Source organism: Ornithorhynchus anatinus, chromosome X1, assembly GCF_004115215.2.
Source record: "Ornithorhynchus anatinus isolate Pmale09 chromosome X1, mOrnAna1.pri.v4, whole genome shotgun sequence".
NCBI lineage: Eukaryota > Metazoa > Chordata > Mammalia > Monotremata > Ornithorhynchidae > Ornithorhynchus > Ornithorhynchus anatinus.
The window spans coordinates 79,094,371-79,116,272 of record NC_041749.1 but is presented as its reverse complement, the minus strand read 5'-3'; the positions used below and the strand labels follow the sequence as shown (position 1 = coordinate 79,116,272).

At 42.9% G+C, this 21,902-nt stretch overlaps 1 protein-coding gene across 4 annotated transcripts in view; it reads right to left on the bottom strand.

The window, feature by feature from the left end:
- Window positions 1–21,902, bottom strand: part of IQSEC1 (IQ motif and Sec7 domain ArfGEF 1) — a 661,275-nt gene that overhangs the window by 310,870 nt on the left and 328,503 nt on the right. For 2 of the 4 annotated variants that reach the window (XM_029050998.2, XM_029051001.2), the window contains exon 1: window positions 2,042–2,264. The exons of the other annotated variants lie outside the window; for them this stretch is intronic. In XM_029050998.2, coding sequence (XP_028906831.1) covers window positions 2,042–2,064 — 23 coding nt within the window. In that variant the 5' untranslated portion in view covers window positions 2,065–2,264. Of the gene's footprint in view, window positions 1–2,041; window positions 2,265–21,902 lie in introns of those variants that run through there. 4 annotated transcript variants of the gene reach the window in all.

Sequence of the window (21,902 nt, the reverse complement as noted above, 5' to 3'; positions counted from 1 at the left end):
GAGACTGGTGAATCTGCTCAGCCACTGAATAGACAAAATGTATAGATTACAGACTTCCTTCTCCCAATGCCCAGTCAAAATCTTCATTTCTGTTTAATCGACACCGATCACCAAGGCACTTACACATGATTTTCAAACCTCTTCAGGTGTGACTTTCCACCCAGCTAAATTACTGACATCTTATGCATCAATGTAAAAGCCCGACTGCAAAGGATACGGTCTATTAAGTCTTACTCTCTTTGGACTTTCATCCTGAGGAGTACTTAGGGATGGAAGCGACCATGCAAGGCAGGGCTTACTATCTGCTTCTAAAAATAAATCGATAGCCCTGACTAGAGAAGCTAAATCTAGATGGTTCTCTACACACAGCAAATATAGGGTTTTCTGTGTAAGAGAGGCAAAGGCATGAGAGAGAAAATAAGAGTCAGGAATATTTGAGTGGGTTTAGAAATCAACATAACTCCTATTTTAAATCTACCTGAATCGGCACTAAAAGAATGCTTGTCTTCTTACCAATACAGTTATCTATTCGGGAAGCAGCCCATGACTGGAATGAAAATGTGCTTTAATGGTGAAAGAAATTCAGCATTGCTGGTTCTCCACCTTTGGATTTTCATTCTTGTTTAGAGGAGTTGGGGAGGAAGATTGCAACCTACATGAGGCAGAGCCCAGACAAGATTTTTGTGTGATATTCATTCCCTCCAGCTCCTGAACAGTAAGCAGGGAAGCTTATTACATTTTTTCCAGGGTACCATACACTTCTATACCAGGAATTGTAAACAGCTTTGAAAGCCTAAAGAGAGTCCCTATAACATAGCTTCCATTGCTTTACAAAATTTCCTTTTTTCTTTTTATTCCCCAAACCTTTCCCCTTTCCCTTCCTCCCACAACCCCTTTCATTTTAAAAAAAGACTATTTGCAAGTAACTGAAATGATTAAAAATACCTTTTGATATTAGGAAAGTCACCCTGCAGGGGATGAGGGATATTAAGAGGGGTCCTGCTGTGCCATGACCTAGGACACATAGGTCTTTCAGTGAAAATGGGGAGCACACAGAGCAAGCAGGGAATTAGGGGGGCTACAGAGATGAATTAAAGTACAAACCTTGACTCCGCCACCTTACCTGCTCATATTTCTTGGCTACATACAAAAGGAACATTGGAGTTCTAGCCAGATGGCCAAGCAGCTCAGGAATCAAAGTTCCTCAATCTCCCAGGACAACCCATCTAACAGAACAGCCGACTTTGGTTTCCACAAATATTCTGGATCTGTGATGTCACTAACACAGCACAAACTTCAACAACCTTTACCACTGGCTACCAACAAACGGATGCTTAGCTCCTTAAGCCAAATATGACAGTTGCTGCTCCAGGCTCATGAACAAAATATTAATTTCTGCAGATCTTGCTGCACCACAGGGTTATTTACATTGACTTTTTAACTGAGAAAGAAATTAACTTATCCCTAAGGATAGAGAATGAAAGATCTTTGGCTATTATAATTCTAGAGTACATTTACATCACATATAACACCAACATATCCAGTAAAGCAATTTATAACATCTCCCAGAGTGTTTAAAATTCAAATAGGACACAAAAGCAATGTGCAAGCAAGTTTAAATTTAAGATAACGACCTATTCATAAAAATCTGATACTTGTTTCTTTGGAGGGGCTTAAAGGGAAAGAAGGAAGGTAAGCTGCTTCTTTTAGGTCTGCTATTAAACATATTAAAGGTTTGCTTCTAAATGCTGATTCACCATCATCATCAATATCGCCATCATTATTCTAGTTATTGTTTTTAGCACAGACAATTATTTGGGTCTCCATGTGTCAGTGTATCCTGAAAGGTTAACTACCAAATGATCCAAGCTGCCCTTCCCCTTCCCCAAACAGATCCACAATAAGACAGACAGACAGACAGACAGACAGACAGACACACACACACACACACACACACAGAGCCCCTCTCCAAAACCAAAAAGATTCCACAATGCTCAGCTCATGATCTAGATTCCTAATCCAGGGAAGAAAGAATACTCACAAATAACACCTTCTACAAGCCATCCTGTATGTGGACTGGTTTTCCCCTTTCTCTCTCTCTCTCTTTTTCTCTCTTTCTCTCTTTCTTTCTCGTTCTCTTTCGTTATGGTAAATCTGAAGTAGAGAACAGGTCTTTCTGGCAGGAAGCAAAAAAAAAAAATCACATTCACAGCGTTCACAAGCTCATTCAGTCTCAGCCTCGCTGGGAATGACACAGATAAGCAAGCCTGTGATGTAACCAACACCAAACACTGCATCAGATGAACCCAAAGGCACTCAAGGGTTACACTCTGCAAAGGAGTGAATGAGGAGGGTGAGCTAACACATTAACTAGCAATACCACGGCTGTAGAGTGTATCTGGGCTTGCTTTCTGCTGTGTGAGTACCTCTATGATTTTTTTCCTCCCCATGTAAAAACTGGAAAGGGAAACAGAAAATGCTTTCAGAATTTATATCACACTCGGCAGTCAGGGGGTGCCTGATGCAACGGTAGCATTCACCATCATGGAAGGAACATCGTAGTACAGTCCAGTGTGGACCAATCACCTTCATTTTGGTCTCTATGACAACGGCAGCATCTGTAGCAGCAAATTGTATTCCCTCTTCACTGCAAAGTCAATCTGTAGTCACATACTATTCTGTGAATTGATAAGGCAGCAGGGCTAATCAACAATGAGGAAAGGCAAGAATAGAAATGCACACAACGTTAGATTCAGACTCCCTTTGCCTCGGTGGAGAGTTACTGCTGTGACATTGAGATGAATGGAAGGTGAAATAGACAGGCAGGGAAAGACCAGAGAGGTACTTGGCAATGCAACCTGGTACAAAGATAACCACTACAGTTATCAACATCAGGAACTCACTGATTACAATAACCTCCGCTATGATTTAGGCAATTAAGCCTTTGCATGCAGGAACTATTTGCGATGGCCACAGTTGAAAATTCAAATTTTTGGAAAATTTCACAAAAACACAACCAAACAAAACTAAATACACACTCTCCCATGAAGAGACAGAGAAGTCAAAACAGGTGGGTCTGGTTTGGCCCCTCCAGGAAAGATGGAAGGATTTGGGCTTAGCCCAATCAGCTGGGAAATGGAATTCTGGGGACCCAGACCTTTCCCTGAAAATATTGGCAGGTTCCTTGTAGGACTAAGTCTGGCCCCTTTTCACCACACCTTCCCCCCACCCCTGCTGATTTCCTTTGTCTCAGCCACTAGTGGTGAGTATTGCAAAATGGGTCCTCCTCTCACTTTCACTTTGCCCCCAGAAACAATGGGATGGGGAAACACTGACTACCTCCCTTGGATGAATATGCCACAGTCCACCCTGAGCCAGTGGAATTCGGGATTCCAGATTTCTCCTGGGAATTTTAAAATTTAACTAGCTTGGTGGATAGTTTTAAAAATCTGGGGACTTCCAACCATTCTAAATGATCTGTATATTTTCCAACGTTATTCCAACTGCTCTCCTAGTTTTCCCCACTTGATAATTAGGGTATTTATTAAGTGCTTACTATGTGCCAAAGCCCTGGGGTAGATCATCAGACCAATCACAGTCCCTGTCCCACATGGAGTTCAGAGTCTAAGGGAGAGCCAATATCTTATCCCCATTTTACAGATGAGGAAACTGAGGTACAGAGAGGTTAAGTGACTTGCCCAAGGTCTCATAGCAGGTCAGTGCCAGAGCTTGGACTAGAACCCAGGTCTCCTCACTCCTAGTACAGGACTATTTCCTCTAGGCCATATTGACCTCCACCCCCACCCCCCACTTTTCTCCTACTGCCCTGCCTCTCACTAGACTAAAAGAAAGCAAACATCAGTCTGCAAATATACAGACCTCTCTCCAACCCTTGTCCTTGAGTTGTCCTTTCAATCAGTCATGAAAAAAAGAGAACAGAAAGAAGAGGCAGTGTGTATTGAATAGCACTGCTTTTAGATTGGCTCCTTGATTTTCATATTAGGTCTTCTGCCCAGTTTCTTTTCATCCTTGATCTATTTTCATAACTGCTCTAACTGTATTATTCTGTCAATTACGCCTTCCCCATAAAGCATGAAAGTAGCTCACTTTGCTGCAGTTTGGTTTCACCAGCATATCCCTTTAGTTCTTCCTTAAACAGCTAGAAGCTGTTCAAATGCAAGACATGTTTTGTGGCCCACTGGTGCCATTACAGGTATTGCCAGTAAACAGAATTATTTCCCTGGATAACAAGCCTCCTCCCAAGGTGGATCTTGGTATTAAAGATTTGAGGAAGATGAATGGAAAGCTGAGTGGCCTAGTGGAAAGAGCACAGGCCTGGGAATCAGAGGACTTGGGTTCGAATCCCAGGTTTGATACTTATCTTCTGTGTGACCTTGGGCAAATCACTTCACTTTTCTGTGTCTCTGTTTCACCTGTAAAATGGGGATGAAATAGCTGTCCTCTCTCTCCCTTAAACTGTGAGTATCTGGCCTGAGTATCTTGTGTCTACCCCAGTGCTTGGTACAATTCTTGGCTCATCATAAGCACTTAAGAATGCCACAGTTACTATTAAATGGGAAGGAGACCTTCCTCTACTTCTCTCCTGTAGATAAACTCTCCCCCAAAGGATAACTTGACCTCCATTTCAGAAGCAATCTGTTGTCACTAGGATACCAAACTTTCTTCCTTAAATCAGTGAGTCACTCAAACCACCATCTGTCTACAGAGCTAAATTCAATACAAAATCCATGTGATGTTGGCAATACTTTTAGCTGAGGCCCAGCATTCATTTGGCTGATCCTGAGTCTGGGGGCTCAACCAATGGTCAGTCCAATTTCCAATACCACAAAATCCTCTTTTGTTTCCTTGACAACAGGCAAAAACCAAGAACAGGAAGTTGGAAATTCTACAGGCAATGGCTAAGTGAAATAGTGGGAAATAAATGCTATTTCCTAAGGGCCTGAAGGAATTTAGCTCAGTAAGATGTAAGGTGGTGTCCAAAGGGCAGAAATATGAGGAAAATGGATATTGGAGTGGGCAGGTGAGTTGGTGGATCTACTGGCCTCCTCTTAAAGAGCTGAACTGGACAAGGGAACGTGCTTAGTACAGTGCTCTGCACACGGTAAGTGCTCAGTAAATACCATTGTATGGTTGACTGATTGAAGATCGAGACTTCGGGGTTCTACTTCAGCACAATCACCACCAAACTGCTTTCTATCTCGTGATGCACTCAAGTACTCAATCACCTTGCCCCCTCTTATTTTACCTTGCTGATTCCTACTACAACTACTACTAATAATGTTGGTATTTGTTAAGCGCTTACTATGTGCTGAGTACTGTTGTAAGTGCTGGGGTAGATACAGGGTAAACAGGTTGTCCCACATGAGGCTCACAGTCTTAATCCCCATTTTACAGATGAGGTAACTGAGGCACCGAGAAGTTTAGTGACTTGCCCAAAGTCACACAAGTTGACAGGTGGTGGAGCCGGGATTAGAACCCATGACCCCTGACTCCTAAGCCCTTGCTCTTTCCACTGAGCCACGCTGCTTCTCTAACCCAGCACGTTCACTTTGCTCCTCAACACCAACCTACTCACTTAGTTTTAATCCCCACTTTGTGGGTGAGGTAACTGAGGCCCAGAGAAGTGCAGAGACTTGCCTAAGGTCACACAGCAGACAGGTAGCTGAGCTGGGTCTATAACCCAGGTCCTTCTGACTCCAAGCCCAGATTCTATCCACTAAGCCAAGAATTGTGTGGGGTTATAGAGTAAACAGCAAGAATCAACGGACTGCCAGATCTCCACCTCCCAATCCAGATCCCTCCATTATACTACATAGTTTTTTCTGGCCTGGAAATTGATTTACTTGAAACAGCAGCTTTTTTTTTTTCTTTTTTTCTCCCTTTGCGGAATTGAATTATGCTGGCTTCTTCATATTCCTTATCCTTGTTTACAAAATATTTGGCTTTTCTCTAGTTTGAACACATTAACCCCAGAGCAGCCTGCTAAGGAAAGTCCAACGTCTTCAAAGTTAAGGGTTAACTCTAGTTTTGCTGCATAGAGTTTGGATCTAAACCATGATGATGTTTATCACTAAAATCTTCATCACACCAGCAGAACTTGGCTCCTATAAAATGAGATTTAAGGATCTCTTTCAGCTTCAAATGTCTATCCAATTAACTTAAACATCATCTTGAAAATGTTACTGAGGTCAATGAGGATATTCTGATTTTGACCCAAATGGCTCACAGCAAAAGAAATACACGGAGTTTTTCTGAAGAAGAAAGACAGTACATGCATTCTCTGTGTGTAGCAGCAAGTTCAAAGGTCTGAGTTCAAATGTATTTTTGAAACTTGCTTGATCCTGTGTCACTAGGATTTTCCTATGTTTCTTGGGGACACACTTCACCATGCATAACTATTTTTAAGGTTCTCTATGTATTTTATCAACCAACCTATTAATGGTTTCACAAATTTCACCAATCAATGGCATTTATTGAGTGCTTACTTTGTGGAGAGGACTGTACTAAGTGCTTGGAAGAGTACAGTACAATTGGTAGACACGATCTCTGCCCTCAAGGAATTTAAAGTTCAGCATGTACCAAGACCTAAAACAGAGAAAAAGGCTTCAAGATGGCTTGAAAACCCTATATTTGGTATGTCTCTCCTTGGTATTTGTTATATGTCCTGCATTCATAATTTGAGTTCCTAGTTCCAGATCAAGAACAATAAAAAATGGCACAGGAAGGCCACAGAAGCATTAACTTCTGTAGCCCCTGGTCCACTTTGAGAATCTCCACTGAGTTTTGAGAGGCTTCGACTGAATGTCTGCTTCTGGAAGGAGATTAGCAAATTGTGTGCCCATATCTGCATCTTACATTTGCTCTCAGTCAAGCTCTCAAAAACGACTTAAGCTCTGATGTGCAATTATCTTTGGGAATGTGTGTGGGTTCTGCCCACCAGCCCTCCATTCATTTCTTGCGTTGAAGAGCAAAAACATTTTCCTCCCTCGGCTGTGCGTCAAATGTCACCAGTGTTTCTCATTCTGTTGCAAAGGATCAACAACCCATCTTGAAGTAGAACGGTATAAAGTCACTTTTACCGCTATATTTACTGCTGTTTATAGCCTTGAAAAAGCAGATTTTTTAACTGATAAGGAGCAATAGCAATAATGGTTAATGGTATTGTGCTCACATGCCTAATTAAGAACATTGGGCCACAACTACTAGACTTCTACATGGAAAGAATCATGGCTATCAGAAGGCATTCATTCATTCATTCATTCATTCATTCAATAGTATTTATTGAGCGCTTACTATGTGCAGAGCACTGTACTAAGCGCTTGGGATGAACAAGTCGGCAACAGATAGAGACAGTCCCTGCCGTTTGACGGGCTTACAGTCTAATCGGGGGAGACGGACAGACAAGAACAATGGCAATAAACAGCGTCAAGGGGAAGAACATCTCGTAAAAACAATGGCAACTAAATAGAATCAAGGTGATGTACAATTCATTAACAAAATAAATAGGGTAACGAAAATATATACAGTTGAGCGGACGAGTACGGTGCTGTGGGGATGGGAAGGGAGAGGTGGAGGAGCAGAGGGAAAAGGGGAAAATGAGGCTTTAGCTGCGGAGAGGTAAAGGGGGGATGTCAGAGGGAGTAGAGGGGGAAGAGGAGCTCAGTCTGGGAACGCCTCTTGGAGGAGGTGATTTTTAAGTAGGGTTTTGAAGAGGGAAAGAGAATCAGTTTGGTGGAGGTGAGGAGGGAGGCATAACTACCAGAAAACCTAACTCCTGCAACCATTCAGCTACATGCGCTGTGGGACAATCAATCAATGGTATTTACTGAACAATTACCGTGTGCTTCTAGAACATGGTACTGAACATTTGGGAGAGTTGGTAGACATGATCCCAGCCCATAAACAGCAGTGTACTATATCTTATTTCTGTAGAAATATCAAATACTAGCAAGAAGCATTTCATTCCATCACCAGTAACTATTCAAGTATACAAAGGAAAACAAACATCTGGCTTTACTCCAGTAAAGTTTAGATGTAACATGCCAAATGTTATTTTGAATGTGATATTTATGCTAGAAAGAACAATATTATCATTGTTCCTCAAACCCTTCATTTCTTCCCTTTTCTGATCATTACAAAACTCAATAGGCAAAATGGGCACACAACTCAGGCAGGCTTATCTTTGGGCTTTGAAGCAGCACAGCGTAGTGGATAGAGCACGGACCTGGGAGTCAGAAGGTTATGGGTTCTAATCCCACTCCACCACGTGTCTGCTGTGTAACCTTGGGAAAGTCATTTCACTTTTCTGGGCCTCAGTTATCTCACCTGAAAATGGGAATTGAGACTGTGAGGCCCACATGGGACAGGGACTATGTCCAACTTGATTGCTTGTACCCACCCCAGCACTTAATACAATGCCTGGGACAAAGTAAGACCTTAACAAGTACCATAATTATTATTATTATTTAAAGAAGCAAGGACTTGAGGATGGAGACAATGTCTTCTAAATAATAAAAATAATAGTAATAATGATAATGATACCGATGGTACTTGTATGGTCATATGATCAATATGATTCAGCAGTGGCCTGTTGGAAGCCTCTGCAGTAGACAGATCAGCCTTGTAGGCCACAATAGCGAGGTTTGCTTTCCTTGAGTAGAGACTTGGTAAGGATCAATATACCAAGAGATTTTACTGAAAAGAGGCAGGACCTATATGGGATAAAGACATTAATGGAACAAGGATCTATCAATCAATCACTATACTTCAATACACTAAGTGTTTGGTCAAATACAGATGCACATTCCCTGTCCTCAAGGAGCTTACTGCCTAATGGAGAAGACAAAAGAGACAAATAGAGCTGGGGGAAGAAGATATATCAGAAGTAGTACAGATATATCAGGATGAAGCAGCTGAATAAATAACTGAATGTACAAATAATCAATCAATTAATGGTATTTATTGAGAGCTTATTATGTGCAGAGCCCTGTGCTAAGCACTTGGGAGAGTACAGTGCAACAAAATTAGCAGACGTTCTCTGCCCATAACAAGTTTACAGTCTGGGGGGAGACAGACATTAATATAAATAAATAAAAATATACCTAGGTACATAAATGCAAAGGGTGGGTGTTGGAAGGAAAAGAGGTGGGGAGAGAAAGGGCAAGGAGAGTATGTGGATATAGGGAGGAGAGGGAGGAAAAGGTATGAGAAGCAGCATAGCATGGTGGATAGAGCATGGACCTTGGAGTCAGAAAGTCATGGGTTTTAATCCTGGCTCTGCCACTTTTCTGCAGTGTGACTTTGGGCAACTGACTTCACTTCTCTGTGCCTCAGTTACCTCATCTGTAAAATGGAGATAGAGACTGTAAGTCCCATGTGGGAAAGGGGCTGTGTCCAACCCAATTTGCTTGTACCCAACTCAGCACTTAGAACAGTGCCTAACACAGAGTAAGTGTTTAATAAATACCATAATTGTTAGTATTATTATTATTCCCAGTTGCTTCTCCTATTTCCTCACTGGTGCTGGACTCTGGGGCTGCCCAAGCACACCCAGCTACACAACAGTCAGTTCTCACACTCCTGCTTCAACTCCCCAGGGGAGGGGCTGTCTGCTCATAGGGGATCTGACAAGCAGCATACGAACTTGGCTGTGGGGCTTTTTTAGTGTAGCTTAATTCCACAGCTGTGGGCCCTTCCCTGGGGTGCTGACCCTCCATTGGGATTTCGAGCTGGCAAGGTTTGCAGATGGCCCTTCCTCATGCAGCCTCAGAGCAGGGATGGGGGGGACCTCCTCTGCCCATTCCCGGTGAGAACCAGAAAAGTGGCTGCAGCAGCATCCTCTGTCACCATCATTGAGTTCGTCCAGGCCAGGTCGGACCCCTGTCCCCTTCCCCCTGCACCCCACACCCACCCACGATGGCTCCAGCTGAGCTGGCCTGCTTTCAACACCAGTCCTACCACTTGCTGCTGGTCACAGGCAAGACCCCAGCCCTGAGAGTGCATCTTGCCCCACTAGACTGTAAGCTGCTTTTGGGCAGGGATCGTGTCTTCCAATTCTGTGCTATTGTACTCTCCCAAGCGCTTAGTCAAGGGCTTAGCACACAGAAAGCACTCAATAAATATGATGGAATGAATGAATGAATGCCAAGCACTTAGTCCAGTGCTCTGTACCTAATGGATGCCACGGATAGATTTTAAGGAGTAGAGCTGCCATTATCGCCTCCATCTCCGATCACTTTCTGGTTCCATGGGGTGGAACCAAGCTAACACAAAAAGTCACGGGAGAAGCCCTGATGGCAATGTCTCCTCAGCACCATTCATTTATTCATTCATTCATTCATTCATTCATTCATTTAATCGTATTTATTGAGTGCTTACTGTGTGCAGAGCACTGTACTAAGCGCTTGGAATGTACAATTCGGCAACAGATAGAGACAATCCCTGCCCAACAACGGGCTCACAGTCTAAAAATCCACAGGAGTCATGGAGTGGTTGCCTATGATATATTTAAATATGAATCTGGATGGGATCAAAGCAAATGGGGTGAAAACTCTCATTTCTAAGATGCCTTTGAACTTGTATATCAGACTGGCAAGAAATGCTTTTAAATTCCAGTCAAGTTTCAAAAATGTCAATTGGACTCTAGCTGAGAAAGTTCCGATTTGAACAAAGAGTTGATGGGAAGTAATTCAAGCCACAAAATGCTTAATTGTTAGTAATGATGGTATTTACTAAGCACTTTCTAGGTGCCAAGCACTATGCCAATGACTAGGGTTGAATACATGATAATTAGATCAGACAGTCCCTGTCTAACATGGGGCTCTAAGGCTAAGAGGGAGGGAGAACAGGTATTTGATCCCCATTTTACAGGTGAGGAACTGAGGCCCAGAGATATGAAGTCACTTGTACAAGGTTAAATAGGAGAGAAGTGGTGGAACAGTGATGCAAACCCAAGCCTCCTGACTTCCAGTCTTTGGCCTTCTTCACCATTTCTTGCAGTCAGTTTACAACTGATTTTGAATCACATTACATTAAGATAGAAATTCTCCTCTGAATTCTCTGTTTCATTTAGGTATTATTTAATCTCCAGTGCGCTCAGCACTGCTAAAAGTATTCTTCTCATGTCAAAAGACCCTTCATACAGAGGGTTTAGACTAATAAAGTTAAGCAGAACTGCCACCTCCGCTAAAATAGCTCCTGTGAATTTTCCCTGACGTTTTTTAAAAGAGCTAAATCCAAGCTGATAGATCAAGTCTGACAGGTCAGCAGGGTAAAAAGAAACCCAACACTCCTCCTCATGAACATTAAACACTGTGTCCTTGATGCCGGAAGAGAAAGGGAAACCATGATGAGGAACTGCAAGCCAAATACACATTTTTTGCCTGGTAAAGGAAGAGGCAGAAGTAGAGCCAAATTTATTCTGGAAAAAAAAATCCCATTTGGCTTAGTCTGCCTTCATGATGAACACTGATTTTTTATTCTGTCAGGCCTTCACTGGCCTTAGGGCAAAATTGTAGTCTGTTAGAACTTTGTATTCAGTACCTCTTGGTAAGGGAAGTAAATGCAAGTGTAATGCCAATGTATTACCTACACAACTGTGACCAAACATGTTTTTCTCATCTTCAGAGCAAGATTTGATTTCCACAAAGAAATCTGAGAATAAAATATTGATCCAATTAGATCCATTTTTTTTCCCCTGAAAAACAGCAACACTGGGTTTAAACTGAAAGGGTCTGCTCATCGCAATGACAATTCTGGTGCCCCTCAGAAACAGGTCACTCACTGCATGGGCCAGCTCTGGTTAGTGCATAAATGTTTTGATCCCCTTTCCTAAAAGTTAATTTGTTGTGGCATTTATTAAATGCCTACTATGTGCCAAGCACTGTGCTAAGCCCTGGGGTTGAGGCAAACGTAACAGATCAGATACAGTCCCTCTCCCAAAAGGGCTTCACAATCTAGGTGGGCATAGACAGGCAGACAATGGTAGCAATGGATTGCATACAACAAGCAAGACAGTCAACAAGCCAAGGCTAAAACATCAAGAGTAGTAAAAGAAGAGCTCTTGGAGGTGGGAGTCCACAGGATCCTCACAACTCCAGATAAAACAGCCCTTAGTTACAAACCATGTCATCCCGCTGAGAGTCCTAAAGGTTGGAAAGGGAGTTTTCCAATATGAAGTATCCTTTGTTGTGCTGGAGGAGGCTGGTCAGGAAAAATGACAGCAGACACTGGAAGCCTGGTCTTAGGTGAGCACCGGGTCACATCTGTACCCTCTTCCTACCCATGCAGACCATGTCTTCCCCCTCCTCAAGAATCTCCAGTGGTTTGTCCATCCACCTTCACATCAAACAGAAACTTCTTACCACAGCTTTAAGGCACTCAGTCAGTTCCACACCTCCTACCTCACCTCGCTGATCTCCTACTACAACCCAGCCCACACACTTTGCTCCGCTAACCCTAACCTACTCACCATACCTCGATCTCGTCTATCTCTTTGATGATCTCTTCTGGAGAGCCTTCATATTTAACAGACCACCACTCTCCCCAACTTCAAAACCCTCCTAAAATCACATCTTCTCCAAGAAGCCTTTCCCGACTAAACCTTCATTTCCCCTACTCCCTCTCCCTTCTGTGTCATACCTGCATTTGGATCTGTACTTCTTATTCACCCCACCCTCAGCCCCACAGAAATGATGTAGATATTCACAATTTATTTTAACATCCATCTCCCCCTCTAGACTCTGGGAAGGGAATGGGTCTATCAACTCTGTTGGACTGTACTCTCCCAAATGCTTAGTACAGTGCTCTGTATTAAGTGCTCAGTAAATATCATTGATTGAATGATTGTGTGTGGGAATGAGGCTTCCAGCACAGGGGTGATCGCACTGCTAGGGGAATCTAATAATAATAATAATAATGATGGTACTTGTTAAGCATTACTATGTGCCAAGCACTGTCCTCAGCACTGGGGTAGATACAAGTTAATCAGGTTGGACCCAGTCGCTGCCCGACTTGGGGCTCGCATTCTTAATCTCCATTTTACAGATGAGGTAACTGAGGCCCAGAGAAGTTAAGTGGCTTTTCCAAGGTCACACAGCAGGTATGTGGCAGAGCAGAGATTAGAACCTAGGTCCTTCTGACTCCTAGGCCCGTGTTCTATCCACTAAGCCACGAGCTGCAGCAGCAGGTTTCCCAACATTCTAAAAGTTGGAAGGCCTCATGCTGCCACCTTGGAGAAGGGCTTGATGGGAGTCTGGTTGGTGTGGGGGTTGGCCAATCTCACTTCAGACCAACAGGCCTCAGGGCTCTTGGTTGGTAGGGCAAGAGGCATCAAGGTACAGAGCCTGGCCCAAAGACACCAAGGGCAGGATCAGATATTCATATGGGATAAGGTGAAAGGTAGGTGGAGGAAAATGAGGAAAAGAGTAGATAAAGGACCTCAGCCCTAGGAGGCATGTGAGGTGCAGAGTATGTGTGTGTGTGTGTGTGTGTGTGTGTGTGTGTGGGTGTGTGGGTATTCATGTGCACATATATTCCATTTTTCATATTTCATAGCATTTGTTCTTAAATTCATTCATTCATTCAATAGTATTTATTGAGTGTTTACTATGTGCAGAGCACTGTACTAAGCGCTTGGAATGTACAATTCGGCAACAGATAGAGACAATCCCTGCCCACTGACGGGCTTTCAGTCTAATCGGGGGAAATCTCCATTTTGGCCAGAGCGTCCAAGGATTTTTCAGTTACTTGTGTTAGGAGGGAGCTATTTTGTCAAGTCGTGCATACTGAGAGACCTACAAGTTGAACCCTATACCAGTAGATACTACAGCTTCAACTATCTCTTGACAATCTGATCCAGGTCCAGAGTTCTTCATTTTCACAAGTGTGTAATTTTCCTTATTAGTGACCTCACTATCATTAACACATGATCTTCAACCTCGGGCACTCAAATCCTGCATTACAAATACTCATGGACAGAGGCCAAAAAAGGACAGAGTTTTTCCAATGAGGTTTGTGCCTGAGTCCAGCTGGGCTCCATTCTGCATTTTAGGTTTGAATGGTAGGTTATATTTTATTTTTTATGACCACACTATTGTCTGGGCAGAGGCACTCCAAAAAAAAAACCCAACAAAACAAAACACCGGGGAAGGCAAAGTTGGGGAAGGGATAGGAAGGGTGTATGTTGGAGGATGGGGGCACAGGCTTTCCCCTCCTCCCAACACCCCACTCTATTCCCTAGCACACCTTCAGTCGGGGGGAAAGGGGGTCAAAGGGGAAGCAGAAGGGAAGTGGGAGAGAGGAAAGCATGGAGGAAGACAGCAATCAGGGCTATGTACTACACACTTAAAATGCCTAGACATAACCCTGCTGAAATGGAAAATAAAGAAAACCAAGGAAGCCAACATCAGAAGCAAATCACTCGTGAGTGATCACCTGTAATGGACAACGAAACCACCATTCTAATTTTCTAAGGAACTTTTCTCCTTCAAAATGTCCTAATATTAGGCTTAATTCTGAAGTCTGATGCCAACAAACTTCTCTGGGTGGCTGAGTTGATTTTCTTTCTCATTATTAAAGCATATAGCTTACATTTTACAAGCTGGATACAGGACTTTATAATTTTATGCACATCATGACAGGGACACTAAGCTAGCTCTGGATTTGGGATTTTCAATAAAACAAGAGAAAATAGGAACTTCAAGCAAAACTTGTTAGAGGGAAACAGTCCTGTTTTTCTCTAAATAGCTTTTGTAAATGTCAATACCCTCACTAATAATGAAAAGCACCACTGTGGTGGAACACTCAAGCTGACTGGAAGTGCAGAAACACACTGTGTCAGTTTGATGAATAACTCTAATTTCTTAGATTCACCGAATGTCATTACTGTATATAATGAAAATAATTGGCCACTTCATTCGCACGCGCCATCCATGAGAGTGAGAACTCTGACCCATTCTATGCTTGAAATCTATTAAAGGCATTTCAGCCTGCATAGTTACCTTGATGATTTCAATCTCATAGAGTAGGATTTCATTCAATAGTTTGCTTGCTTTTTTTAAATATATATTTTAAAGTTCATAGATACAGAGTGGAATTGACTTCTAAAAAAATTTAAACTGCCAATTGAGAACAATAACATTTTTTTTTAAAGAATAGATAGGAATGGGTCTGAGGCAGAGAAGGAAACTGGTTAATAGCTCGCAGGGTTCACGCCAGTATTTCTGACTGGGAAGTTCCTAATTCATTACACTGCAAGTTGAGACTGTAGGAGAGTCTTCCTTTAATCCCCATGGAGAATGTGCTTGGACATCAAGGGCAGGATTCATGAGATTTAATAGGGCACCTGGATTTTCCCATGAACCGCTTCACTCACTGGCTTTCCTATTCATTCTTTAAAACACAAACGATCTGAACTCCCATCCCCCAATACACACATTCCACACACAAACCTCCACTCCCGAAACCCACACCTCATTCCTTTTTTCTGGAGAAAGGGAGAAAAACAAACTGTCAGCCAGCAGTTCTGCTCTTCCCTTGTTCCATCTGGCAGGCAGCCCAGTGAACATAGTTTGAGTTTGTTTGTGACCTGGTGTAATATTGCTGCTGCCACTTGATGTGAATTGATGTGTGGTATAAGCATGTTTCACTCCCTGTCATGAGACCAACTGCTTAGAGCGTCTGTCTTGTTCTGTCAACTTATCACACACCGTGAGGAGGAAGAACCTGAACCCTCATGTCTTTTGTTTCATAAATGTGAAGGTGTGATAAGTACTGGTGGTTTCAGGAAGGTTGTTTAGGAGCATTCTGCAATTCAGTAGTAAATTCCCAATATTTGATTAAGCCATATCAGTAGGCTAGTGGAGGAGGGAAATGAAAATTTTGGCTGGGAGAACCCAACTGAGTACAGTTTTATAGGTGGCAATCTGTGCTGATAATGGGTAGGATGCTACACGTGTTGTGTCCAAATGTATTACCTGCTGTTACTGTTTATGCAGCCATATGCAAGAATGATGGCATATGCAGGACTCTCATACCCACACCACCAGATTACTTAAAAGTTCTTTGGAAGTTCTTTGGAAGGTTGAACTTGCTTGCCTCCTCAAACAACTGCCGGAAGTTTGGTTTATGATGAGCAGTCATTCCTTCTGGCACGGCAGGACAGCAAAGAACTCAAGATACATTGGGATTTGTAAGAAAACTTTTGCATCAATTTTGCCACTTATTTGCTGAACTCCCCTCGTAATGCAACTGTTACTAGGAACAACAGCCTTTACTACGGCACTGTAGGGGAAGTTCACCAAGGCTGATTTGATGCACATAGCTAAAAGAGAAAACAAGTACTGATTCTACCACATCTTGGAGCAGGAAAGAGAGAGAGAGAGAGAGTTAGAGAGCCCTCCATCACAGTATGCCAATCATGTTAAGGGTCAAGTAGACATGTGGGGGGGTGAAGGGCATTAAAATGGAAGAGATCGAAGGCCATGCATACTCCCAGCCCCCCATCTCTCCTCCCAAACCAACAAGGTATAATTGCCCTGTGCACATTATCCCAGCTCCTCTGAAGAGTGAAGATGGCTCCAGCCTCAGCATAGGCCAGAAGGGAAGTCTGAAGAGATGGTAATAACACTTATAATGCTTCAATAATTTCTTAAACAAGTCCTCTACATTTAAGAGAACTGCAAAACATCGACAACCCTACAGAACCTCACATCAGGAACGATGCTAGCCAGCTACAGGCAGAATCAAGTCTAAAACTTAGGTCGCCCGATTCCTGGAGCTCGGTTCTTTCCACTGGACCAATAGCAGGGCTCAAAAAACCTACCAATATGAGGAAACATGGTGTTTGTTCCCACTATTGTCCCCACAGAAGAGGCCTGAAAAATGGTGAAGCACTCAAACCTGATGGTGTATCTGCTGAGCTCTACATGTAGAGGGAACAACCTGCTTAAACACTTACTCAAGCTCTTCCTTGGCATATGGAACCACTGATTGATATGGAACACTGAAGGGATTCAGCAGGATCTCAAACATGACACGGCATCACCATTTTTAATAAGAAAGGTGAAAGATCAGACTGTCACATTTATCAAGGCATCTCACAACTTTCTATTACCAACAAGACCCTAGCTGGAGTCCTCTGGACCAGCTACTGAAGAATATTGTGGACTGCAAACTTCCAGAATCACAACGGGGTTTAAGGCCAAAGTGCAGCACAGCAGAGATGCACATCCAATATGGGGGAAATGCAGGGAGCGGCAGGAATAAACCCCCTCATATGTGAAAAAATTATAGAAGATTTCATAAGCGGTGTTAGGTGGGCAGGGCTGGGGGGAGGCAGGGGAAGAGAACTCAAGGGGACCCCAGGGATGGGAAGCTGAAATCGGAGACACAGGGGGTGGACATGTGGGAGCCACAGGGAAGCTGGGAAACAATTTTAAAAACTGCAGTGCAGGGAAGAAGTGGTTTTCACTTCTATGGTTTTCATAGACCTTATAAAAACATTTGACATCATCGATTGATCTGGACTCTGGAAATTGCTCAGTAAATTTGGCTCCTCTGAGAAGTTCTAGTTCATTGAAGGTTCTTAGATTGCTTCACAACAGCATGGCTATTCATGTCAGAGCTGGGGGTGTCATGTCTGATCCATTCCTCATCGCCAGCTGGGTAAAGTAGGGCTGCATAGTAGGCTTGGTCTTCTTCAACCTGATAAGCAGTGGGGCCTAGTGGGTAGAACATAGGCCTGGAAGTCAGAGGGACCTGGGTTCTAATCCTGGCTCTGCCACTTGTCTGCTATTACCATAGACAAGTCACTTTACTTCTCTCTTCCTCAGTTTCCTCATCTGTAAAATGGGGATTAAGACTGTGAGCTCCATGTGGGACAGGGACTGGGTCCAAACTGATTAGCTTGTATCTCCCTCAGCACTTAGAACAGTCCTTGGCACATAGTGAGCGCTTAACAAATTCCATTAAAAAAACCCAACCAAACAAGCAACCATGCTGGAGGATGCAATGAGGACAAAAGGTTAGAATGTGCCTCCTCTCTTCTGAGAAACTCTTCCAGTGCTACAAGCTATGTGCAGAGTGCTAGAGTGTCTCTAAAGTGCTAGAGACAGTCATCCAGAATTACTGTACACATATGATGTTATCCTAAAGGCACACACCCCAAAGACCCTCAAATGATTATACAGGCAATTCTTGGACTCATGACACAATCATTTCCTGAAACCCCATCGTAGGTCTAAACATAAATCAGAACCGATATTCTCATAGGGACAATATTTTGAATGGGAAATTTGTTCCAGCATCAATTTTACCCAAATTACCTAGAATTGTGTAGTCAATAAATTACAGATGAGTCAGAGAGCTGTAATGGCAGGATAGCTGACATTCACTTCATTGAAAGTAAAATGGACACGTTGACCCTCCCTGGTAATCAGGCAAACCTATCCATTCCCCACCTTCCTGCTCCCCTCCCCCCCCCCCCAGTTATTGTTCAAGTTTTCCCCACTTCTTTCCTGCACAGCAGTTTTAAAATTGTTACCTTGTGGCTCCCATATATCCACCCCCTGTGCCTTAGATTCCAATTTCCCATCCCTGTAGTCCCCTTGCACCACCCAGCCCTGCCCACCTAACACCACTTTTTCAAGTTTTTTGATAACTTTTTCCCAGTTGGGCTGTCTTCTTCCCCAGCTGCAGCCCCTGCTGGGACCACCGAAGATATAGGACCAGGCAGGACTGGCTGGAAGGGGACCTTCCTTGCCTCTCCCCTTTGCCTTTCAGGCTCCATCCAGTCTGGTCCCTGTGGTGGCAGGGGACACTGCAGCTGCGGGAGGGGCCTGCCTGGCTAGGAATTATGTACATCCCAAACAATGAAGTCTTGGAAACAAGTCAGTCTACAGGCACTGAAGTTATGCTCATGTCAACACAGTTTCGCTGGGTGGGACATGTGAGAAGAATGGACAAGAGGACACCCAAACAAGCTGCTTTAAAATAAGGTGAAATAAAATGAAAACAAAGAGGGCAGGAAAAACATCTTAAGGAAGCAGTAAGATTGCATTTCCATTCAAAACTGGGAGACAAGGGCGACAGACAGATCGGTATGGTGCAATGCAATCAAAAAAAGAGCAGCTCTTTCTGAGCAGAAGCTTTGAGAGAATCATGAGACAAAGCAGCAAAATCGAAAACAGTGCTAGGGGCTGCAAAAAACAAACACAACAGCACAACAAAGCACAGTCTTTGTGCATACACAGGGAGGTCACAACTGTGGATCCTGAATTGGCCTTTTAAGACGAACATACACCCGTGGGGGATTTCACTGCCTGTGGAGTCATCTTTGAGTATGAAGGCCAATTATATATTGAGAGGAAGAAACCATATCCGTGTAAATGCCAAGAATTCCAGCTCCTGCATCAACAAAACAAGCTGCCTCATTTTCACCACTAAGAAGATAGTCTATCTTACCCTCAAAGCACCTATTCTGTTTACCCCTCAGATCACAATCTTTCATATTCCTTGAAGAGCACTTTCCTCTACTCAGGGGTGGGGTTGGAGGGGAATCAAACTGCATTTGAATCTGTATCTGTATAAACATAAGTACCACAGGTCTAATTCTCATCTATGTATTATTTTCTAACATTTAGTTTAGTGCTTTGAACACAGTGGATGCTTAGTAAATACTATTACTGCTACAACAAAATACTAGGACCATGTAGTGTGCGTATATATATAATTGATCAATCAATGGTGTTTATTGAATACTTACTGTGCACAGGTCACTAAATCAAGCAGTTGGGAGAATACAATAGAGTTGGTAGACACAATGCCTGCCCATAAGGGCAGTGTGGCCTGCTGGACAGAGGACAAACCTGGGAGTCAGAAGGACCTGGGTTCTAATCCCAGCTCTACTACTTGTCTGCTGTATGACCTTGGATAAGTCACTTCACTTCTCTGTCTCAGTTACCTCATCTGTAAAATGGGGATTAAGACTGTGAGCCCCACATGGGACATGCATGAACCGTGACCAACCTAATTAGCTTGTAATTAGGTTGTAATCGTGCCTGGCACATAGAAAGCACTTAACAAATACAAAAAAAAAAACCCAAACAAAAAACAAGCAACAAAATAACCAGAAGAAACAAAAACAAAACAAGGAGCTTATATGTGTCATGCTGCTCAAGCAAAGCAGCTTCCCAAGGACAAGGACTAGCATATTCATTCATTCACCAGGAGATATTGGGCACTTACTGTGTTTAGAGCACTGTACTATGTGTTTCGAGGAGTACAATGAATATAAGACACGATTCCACCCTCAAAGAACTTACAATCAAATGAGGGAAATGGGCAGACATAAATTGTATATGTAAAATGGGAGCAGGAGAAAAAACATAGATGCAACTGGCAACAACAAATAGTGAAAACAAAGAAATAATCAATCAGTAAAAGCTTGTTGTGGGCAATGTTTCTACTAATTCTGTTGTATTGTACTCTCCCAAGTGCTTAGTACAGTGCTCTGCACATAGTGAGCACTCAATAAATCAGTCAATAAATTGATTGATTGCTTGGTATTTTTTGTGTCCCTACTAAATGCAAAAACACTGTACCAAGTGCTTGGGAGAATACAACAGTAGCAAGACACATATTCCTGCCCTTAACGAGCTTACAATCTACTGGGGGAAGTGAAGTAAACTGCTTTACCTAGAAGTGTTAAAAAGCTGGTTGAAGGAATGGAATGACCAGAAGAGGTGGGAATTAGCATTCATTCATTCATTCATTCATTCATTCATTCATTCATATTTATTGAGCACTTACTGTGTGCAGAGCACTGTATAAGCACTTGGAATGTACAATTCGGCAACAGATAGAGACAATGCCTGCCCAACAACAGGCTCACAGTCTAAAAGGGGGAGAAATCAGACATCTCCTAGGGGAGGTAGTATTTGGTATTTTTCATAGACTACCCAGTATACTGCAGATACTCAGTATTAATAAACAACAATAAAATGTCTAGAGGGCATCTTACCTTGCCCTCAGAGACTGTCCCTATGTTTAAACTGGGAAAAAGTTTTTCCTTTTAGTTTACTTGTTTCAGGACTTAGACATCATTCAAGTTCCTCTGATGGACCATGATGATATGATCTATGTGAGCTCCTTGAAGGCAGGGATCATGTCTCCTAATGCTACTGTAGTCTCCCAAGGGCTTAGTACAGTGTGCGACACACAGTAGGTTCTCAATAAATACTGATTGATTGACACCACTGTTTAAACCTTGGGCTCATCAAGGTTGTTTTTCTCTTATGTGGGAGATGGAAGATAATGTTGGTGATTTGGCAGATTTGCTGAGCAGAAGTAGACAGTAGCTATTTCACTTTCTAATACCATGAGACCAATTACCCTTTTCCATGTTTTGGCATCACTTCCCGCCTGTTCATTGAAACCTACCCTGATGACCAGCTTGTCACATTTTGGAGTGGCTCTACTCTGTCTCCCCAGGTCCATATAGAATTCTTCTTTCTCTGTCTTGCTACTACTGGGGCATAAATGCTAATGTGGATAACGAAGTGCTTTTGCTTTAGAGGAGGGCATAGAGACTGGAGTCAGACACATGCCTCTGGGCAGATTTGGGAGGCCAGAGACAAAGGGCTGTCTGAATGTAAATTCAAAACCCGAGTAATGTGGCTCTAAAAAAGGAAAGACATCCGCAGAAGACGTGTATCCAAACACCTGTCTCTGTGAATTGTCTTTCAGCTGGTAGTCTAGTTTTGTTCAATGCCCTGATGTCTGCTCCATACCCTGCCAGTTCACATGCAACGAGTATTTCTTTGTGGACTGCTGTGATTAACTTCCTCCTGAAGCATCTTGATATTTCCTGATAGGATGGCTAT